General features: G+C 37.8%; 1 protein-coding gene across 1 annotated transcript; it reads right to left on the minus strand.

Annotated features, from left to right (window-relative positions):
• Positions 1 to 334: 334 nt before the first annotated feature.
• On the minus strand, positions 335 to 2320 carry LOC149162197 (uncharacterized). The gene has a single exon (XM_089435120.1). The coding sequence runs from the start codon at positions 2318 to 2320 to the stop codon at positions 335 to 337; it is 1986 nt and encodes a 661-aa protein (XP_089291246.1).
• Positions 2321 to 8536: the final 6216 nt, after the last annotated feature.

An 8536-nucleotide genomic window follows, 5' to 3' on the forward strand; every position in this document is an offset into this window, starting at 1 on the left:
GCTTCTCCAACACTTTACGCACATGCCGGAAGTGTTCTTCTCGTGTCTTACTAAAAATAAGTATGTCGTCCAAATAAACAATTACAAACTTCCCAATATATTCCTTTAGCATCTCATTCATGAGTCTCATGAAGGTGCTGGGCGCATTGCTCAACCCGAACGACATGACCAGCCATTCATATAAGCCCTCATTGGTTTTAAAAGCTGTCTTCCACTCGTCTCCCTCACGTATCCGAATCTGGTGATATCCGCTCTTTAAATCTATCTTAGAAAAGTAAGCTGCCCCACTCAGACAGTCCATCATATCATCCATACGCGGTAACGGAAACTTGTATCATATGGTGATTTTATTGATGGCCCTGGAATCAGTGCACATCTGCCATTCTCCTCCCTTTTTGGGGGCGAGAACTGTTGGTACAACACATGGGCTCAAACTCCCCCTAATCAATCCTTTGTCCAATAGCTCCTGCACCTGTTTTCTGATTTCTTCATTATCCTTGGGGCTCATTCGATAAGCTGCCTTATTTGGTAAGCTGGCTCCTGATATGAAATCAATATGGTGACTAATGCTCCGCTTGGGAGGTAACTTATCCGGCAAGTCATCCACTACTATATCTGTAAACTCTTCCAACATCTGCTGTATTTCTATAGGCAAATCTGTGATTTCTGTGTGCAACAAAACTGTCCTTGTCTTTCTGACTACAGCATAATTCATCTCGTTGTTTTCAACCTGCTTTAAAAATTGTTTTCCGCTCATAAGCAACGCCTTAGGTTCATTTACTTCAGCTGCCTCTTTCTCTTCCCTGATAGGCACAAGGGTATGCCTAACCCCATCTTTTTCGAACTTATAACAGTTCAACACCCCATCATGTGTCACTTTTCTATCATATTGCCAAGGTCTGCCCAACAAGATGTGGCATACGTCCATTGGCATAATGTCGCAAATTATTTTGTCTTTATAACGTCCTATCTGAAATTCCACTTCACTCTGCTCATCCACCAGCAACTGGTGTCCCTTCTGTAGCCATGAAACTCGATATGGACTGGGGTGTTTCAGACGCTTCAGTCCTAACTTCTCCACCATCTCGACTGACACCAAATTGTCAGTACTTCCGCTGTCAATTATCATTTTACAGCACTTACCTTGCGATTTACAAACTGTCCTGAACAGAGCTTTCCGTTGCGTCTGCTCAATACTCTCATCAACTGGCTTCAACAACACCTTATGCAGCACTAAAGCTTCTCCTGTTTCTGGGGCATTTTCTGCCTCTTGAGGAGGTGCTGCTACTTCCTCCGGTTGCACCACATATGCGCCTCGCTGTCCAGTTGAATCTGTTTCTGGGCACTCAAAAGAGCGGTGCCCCCACTTGTGGCATCTGTAGCACTGGTAACCAGCTCCCCTTCCACGGCCATTTCCTCTGCCGCGCTGAAACGATCTGCCACCTCTCGTTCCATCTCCTTTTTCTGTTGTTCCCAAAGTTCTCGAACTGCTGGCTTCCTCACTGTTGCTGGCAGTTCGGCCCCTGCCATAGGACTGGCCTCTTCCTTTGTTAGACCCTCGTCCTCTCTGGGCATTTTGTCTTTGGTTAAGTTTTTCCTCTGCTTTGACCGCGCTCTGGTATGCCTCCTCCATATTGTTGGGAGACAAAATGCTTATTTCATCCAAAATCTCCATCCTCAGCCCATTTACATATCTAGCTGTCCTTTCTACTGTATCCTCTGTGTATCCTGCTCGCAAATTTACTCGATAAAATTCCTCCGTATACTCTTTCACCGTCAGACCCCTCTGTCTCAAATTCTGAACCTGCCTATGTAACGCAATTTGGTAATCTCTTGGCAGAAATCTGCCCTTCAATTTAGCTACCATCCTCATCCAAGTCTTTATCGGAGGTTTGTTCAATCTCTTCCTCTCATTCTGGACACTGTCCCACCACAGGGTTGCGTGTCCTTTCAACTTTGTTGCTGCAAATTTGACCCTACGGTCTTCACTAATTTCCTCGCATTCAAAGTACTTGTCCATCTCGCTAATCCAATCTAATACAACATCAATCGATAAACTACCATCGTAGGTTGGTAATTCTGGTTTTGGTTTGCTATTTGACAATAATACAGACTTCAATAACTTCACTTCTGGTGAATCACCTTCAGCCCCATCTGCCGCTACTTCCACTTCTTCTTCACTCACATCACCTAACTCTGGATCTCTCCTGCCTGCCTCTACTGCTTCCAATCGGGCAGTAAGAACTCTGAGTTCTTCTCTTAACGCCTCATCTGCCATTCTACGGGCACCTTTGCCTCGTCCTCGTCTACCTATATCCATTTCCCCCAAATCTCTTCAACTCAAACTGCTCTGATACCACTCTGATGGGACCCAGCCCACTTGGCGTAGCTTTTGCGCTTTATATGATATTTGGTTTGTTGACGTGGCGGTGAACTGTTGTCTTTCCCGCGGCTCTGTAGTTGTGGTAGCTGTGCGTTGAATGCAAATGTAAATGTGACAGTACCCTGCCTTGGTAAACTATACAACCCTAATCTTCATGCACCTTCTCGACTCTTCTCTGTTTATCGTTATGTTGGCTCCGAGGGTTTGCGAGCTCTGTGTATGGAAAAATGATGGGTGCGTTGTGCTATGGTTCCTTCGGCTTTGTAATGCAATTTTAGGGCAGTTTACGGTGTTTGAGCTGGTTCTGGTTGTTGGTAATGTTTTCTGGGTTCCTTCACCTTTTGGTAACGCTGCCTTGTCTGTGGCTGCAAGCACAGGAATATCCGGCAAGCGACTTCAGTTTTTGATACAGGTAAAATGTTTCTCCATGCTTCAATTTTTACTTGCTCCTCGTTCTGGGTCTAACCCCAAATTGTTCCTCCTCTCTTCAGTTGCTCTGTGGCGTACTCTGCTTCAAAAATATGGCTTCTCCTCTCACGTTCTCCAGGTAAGGGTTTTCTTTTTTTTTTCGTTATCAGTCTTTATGTAGATTTTAGAGGGTTTCGTCCCTCTGAGCTTTTCTGTGGCTCGAACTCATTCACGCCTGGTTCTTGCAGGTCCTCTCAGGCGACCTGGACGGCGCAAGCCCCTGTGTTCAACGACATTTGGTTGCGTATCTTTTGGTAGGCCTGCAACTTGTTCTGTTCTGTTGAATATGGGTCACTGTTCGAAGGACGGCCCGTCCAATAGTTGGTTGTCCGGTCACTGTGTGGTCCTCTGTTTGCCGTTGTCGTTCTGAGTTGAGTCCTATGTGTGGAAATGTGGCTTCAACGTAACCTTGTTACAAATCTGTTTCAAACCCTAACCTAGGGTTTTATGCTTGACCTGTATAATTGCAATTTCTGGTTGAATTTTCACTCGCCGTGGCTATGTTGGTCTTTGTATATGTGAGGGAACTCGACCCTATCGATTCCAGCTATGAATTGCTATTCTGGACAATGTAAATGAAATTCGTTTTTAATGAAAGAAAGTTATGGTGATTGATACCTGTGATGTCTTCGCTTGTCTTTCGGTTACGTTGTTGGGCATTCAATTTGTTTGCTTGTCTTTCATTTAGTGGCTGTGCGTTGAACGTATTCGCTCATCCGTAATTGTATTGCTGTGCGCTTGTATGTAAGCATGACTGCTTGTCTTGTGGCCTGGAATTTATTTGAGATTCTCTCTGCTTGTCTACAATTTAACTGTAACTCGTACTTGTACAATAGCCATGACAGTGTGCTTAGTTTATAATAATACATAGGTCTGTTAAATGATGAAAAACATAGGAATGAGAGATCAACAAATAATTTAGAAAGTAATTTTGATGGACAGTACTTTTCTGGTTTTGAATGCTTGACAATTCTATTAGTAAATTTACTCAACTTATTCTCTTCTGAACTGAACCTTTTCCAGTACATGTATTTTTGGCTTTATAGCCTCTGTCTTCAGTTAAGGCTTACAGTTTGTCTTTTTCTGTTACAAAGACAGTTACATAACTTCTGTTTCTATCCGTAACTATAATCATTTTGACATTACAAGACTTGTAGGACAGTTAAGAGTTATTTCTCCTAATTACATAAACTACCTTTTAATCAACAATGAAACTATAGTAATCCTAAACTGGAAAAGTAAAGACATCTAACTGTTGCTGACTTGTAAAATAAAGTAAAAGAAAAATTATTCCCAATAGAATTTTAACAGTTCAGTTCCTTGCTTGTGAACCTGGTTGGAGTCCTTTCTGCCTCGTCACTGTGAGCTGGATGCTCCTGCATCAGGCTCCCGGGGTGAGAAAAGATCATGACTCCGGTTCATGAGCTCCTCCACTGATGTCCCTGTTCGTTCAATCTGCCTGGCGTCAAGCCATGAGTTGTCCTCAATCGGATGGTTCTTCCACTTGACCAGGTACTGAAAATAATTTTTCCGCCGAGTACGCCTAACTACCTGAGTTTCGAGGATGCTTTCGATCTCAGGAGGTTGGACATAAGGCATTTGTTTCTTCCAACTTTCTCCGTCTTCTTGGGTGTTCCGCGTGGATTGTCCGGGTTCATCCTTCTTCTCTTCCAACAGATCGCCTGTATACGGAAACAAATCTGCCACATTGAAGATAGGTGATATGCCTACTCCAGGTGGTAGTTGTATTTCGTAGGCATTCACTGAAAACTTCCGCAAGTTCTTACAAGGCCCTATCTTCTTGTATTTCAGTTTATTGTACGTACCTTTAGGGAACCGCTCCTTACGTAAGTGTACCAGAACTTCATCCCCTACCTCAAAATGAACTTCTCTTTTCCTCAAATCTGCATGTCCCTTATACTTCGAGCTACTGTCCTGTAATTTTGCCTTCACCTGTTCGCGTAAATCCCTCATTGCATCTGCAAAATCTTCTCCATCCGCACTCCGTCGTTCCTGTAAACCAAGATCCTGAAGCTCATGCACTCCACGAGGGTGCATGCCATAAAGAATCTGGAAGGGTCTGAGACCCGTGCTACGATTCGGCGAATCGTTGTAAGCAAACTCTGCTTGCGCTAGCACTCGGTCCCACATTCTAGAATTTTCTCCGACTAAGCTGCGTAACAGATTTCCTAGACTTCTGTTCACAACTTCTGTTTGCCCGTCGGTCTGCGGGTGGTAAGCAGAACTGTAGCTTAATTGGGTGTTCATCTTTTTCCACAAGGTACGCCAAAAATGTCCCGTGAACTTCACGTCTCTGTCTGATAGGATGGTTGTTGGTAACCCGTGTAATCTGACAATCTCATTAAAAAACAAGTGGGCCACGTAAGTGGCATCACTAGTTTTCCGACAAGGTACAAAATGTGCCATTTTCGAGAAACGATCTACCACTACCATTACCGAATCATATCCTTTCTGTGTTTTTGGCAGTCCCAACACGAAATCTAAACTCACTGAATCCCAAGGTCTGCCTGGAATAGGCAATGGCGTATACAATCCTGTGTTCTGGCTATGCCCCTTCGCTAGTTGACACACCTTACACTTAGCCACAAAATGTTGTACGTCCCGTCGCATTCTTGGCCAAAAATAGAAATGACTAAGTTGCTCCAAAGTCTTGTCAATACCAAAGTGTCCAGCCAAACCCCCACTGTGTTTTTCACGAATGATGTTCTCCCTCATAGAACAGCTGGGGATACACAGTTGTCCTCCCTTAAAAAGCAATTTCTCCTGTATGTTATAGTCAAACCAAGGACTATTCCCTCTTATCAAAGGATTTTGGCACGCCTCATAGGCTTCTCTGAAATCTGTGTCTGTCTTATAAAAATCCCGTAAATATTCAAAGCCCAAAACATGCACAGTGCTTTCCTGCAATAGTAAAGCTTTTCTGCTCATTTAGTGTTATTTCATCATGATAAGCACATTGCCTTGCTCTCACATAAAGTAAATTCAAGGAGAGTAATCCCCACCTATTGAAATCAATATATCTACCCATAAATTTCGTTATAAATTAAAATTATTACTTCATAGTTAAGGTTTTGGTGATGTGAATAATTTAGATTTGAAATTTCGAGATCTATTATATTGCAACTTTTATATAAATTATTTTATTTTATATTTATTAAAATTGGATTTGAAATCAATTATATATATAATTTTCAAAATTAATTTCACTAATCCTGAATAATTCTAGATAATGAAACAACCTTATAAAGGCAATGGAGAAAAAAAATATGTATGGGAAATTCTGTAGTTTTTATTGAATTTGTTAATTTTAATTTATATTATTTATATTTGAATGGAATAATCTAAAATAAAAAATTTAAATATAGTTATTAATAATTATTAAATGAATAGTAAATTTTACTTTAATGAATATTAAAATATTTTTAATAATAGTTAAAATAAAATATTAAGATTTTTTTGATTGATTTTTTTTTTAAACATTTAGGTATATCTATCCAAACAGAGCATATTTGGGAGGTTTATTAGTAGCGCGTACCTTCCATTAGCGAGATACAACGATGAGAACTCAAGATCACATTTAGCAGGCTTATTAGTAGCGGAGACATTCCATTAATGTAGCAAGACACAATGATAAGAACTCGAACAATTAAACTAACCCTCAAAAAAATGATTTATTTAAATGATAATTGTGTTTTTTTATCTGTTTAATTTAATTCAAAAATGTCATATTTATAAATTTCATTGAATTCTGATTAGTTTTTTATTATATTAAAAAATGTCATGGGTACAAGTTTAATTGCATTCTGATTCATTATTTAATATGTTTTTATTGTTTCAATTTATATATATTTATGTGATATATTAATTCTTTTTATAATTAATAATAATAAATTAAAATAAAATATCATTTAATTTATTTTTTTAATTAAAAAATAATTATTATACTATAAATTAAATGTTTTAATAATAATAAAATATTCGTATCTACCCATGTTTATGATATATTTAATTTATATAATCATTTTACTATTTATATAAATAAAAAATATAATAAAAATATTTACCATTTAGAATATAATATTATATTTATATAAATAAAAAAATATAAATCCAAACGAGAGAAGTATAAAAATAAAAGTTGAAAATTTGGTTTCCTTTTCTTCGGTTCCCAAAACAATAAAATGGATGAAAATCTATTTCCCAAGTCTTCGATTCTAAAATATTTGCGTAGTGCAGGTTATTCGAACTTCCTTGACAACCAGCTGATATGAAAAGATTGTTTAAATATGAATATTTAAGGCTGCGGAATTTGATTATTTAGTATTGGTTGAAGTTTATTGTTTAAATATGAATATTTAAGGCGGTGAAATTTGACTATTTAGTATGGGTTGAAGTTTATTATGGAGTTAGTTATATAATTTAAAATTTTTAATCAATTATTTATAAATATAAAAGTGTACAACTTTTAGAAATACATTTTTATAAAAATGAGTAAATTCTTACACTTTTTCTCTTAACATTTAGGCAGTTTCAATTTTCTGAGATTCCAAAATCATAGTTGATTATGTATCAGGAAAAAACTATATCTACAAACCTCACTTTGTAGGCTGGATGGACAAAATCATGTTCTTTTGGAGAAGGATGGAAGTATGCTCCATTCACCATATTTACATATCACAGAACCAGCAAGAGACATCTTATCAAAGGAGGATCTTCTATAGGAATCAGGTATTTGGAACATCAAGGTAAAGTCTGATGAGGAAACTTTCTCTATCCAAGAATCTTCGTTCCTAGGTACTTAACTTCAAAATCTTGCTGGAACTGTGCACTGTCTTTTTGTTTCCTTTTTACCTCTTCCCCCTACTAAATATTTTGTTTATGTATGGTTGAAGTATAAATTGAAATTTCTGAATAGTGTTGCTTCTCCTGTGAGAATCTACTTCTCCTATTTTCCTCTCTATGAGCAATGTAAAATCTTCTATTTTGCATCTTTTTGACAGCTCAATAAACTGTCTATTTTTCTTGGAAATCTTATCCTTTTGCTGGAATTATGCTTCCCATCTCATCTAAATATTTCTGGCACAAATTGCTTCCGCTAAAAATAGCACATATGAAAAACTTCATGTCAATGTACTAATCTGTTCATTATATATCTTACATAATACAATTATGTTTTTTTCTCTAATAAATAGAATTTATTCCTGGCGGAAAAATTCTAATAAATAGATTTTCTATTGCGCACATTTATCTCGATATATTGAGGTTTGAATATTCTCACTTATCTCTATGTAACGTAAGAAATTGTCCACGAATATTCAATGTATTTGTATACCTGCCTCCTTTAAGCTGTCTACCTTTGAAAAAACTCTGCATATCAAAGTAGGAGGAGAGTGCGCAGAGAAAGTGAACGAGGCCGCAGCTGAACTTAATGAAAAACTCATATCGACCATTGATGCACTGAAAGCTAAGCTTCCTGGGCTCAAAATTGTTTCTCTTAAATATTACGACTTTGTTTTAGACCTATCAAAGGTCCAGCTAAATATGGTATAGTGAAGCTATAATCTTTTCTTATCTTGCAATTTTATAGTAATAAAATATTAGTATTTTATATAAATTTTTAATCATTTGCGTGAAAATCAGTAAGTATATGTTAAAGTTTATAAT

Source organism: Pinus tabuliformis, chromosome 5_2, assembly GCF_031772625.1.
Source record: "Pinus tabuliformis cultivar Carrire ecotype Pingquan chromosome 5_2, CPIR1, whole genome shotgun sequence".
Classification (NCBI taxonomy): domain Eukaryota; kingdom Viridiplantae; phylum Streptophyta; class Pinopsida; order Pinales; family Pinaceae; genus Pinus; species Pinus tabuliformis.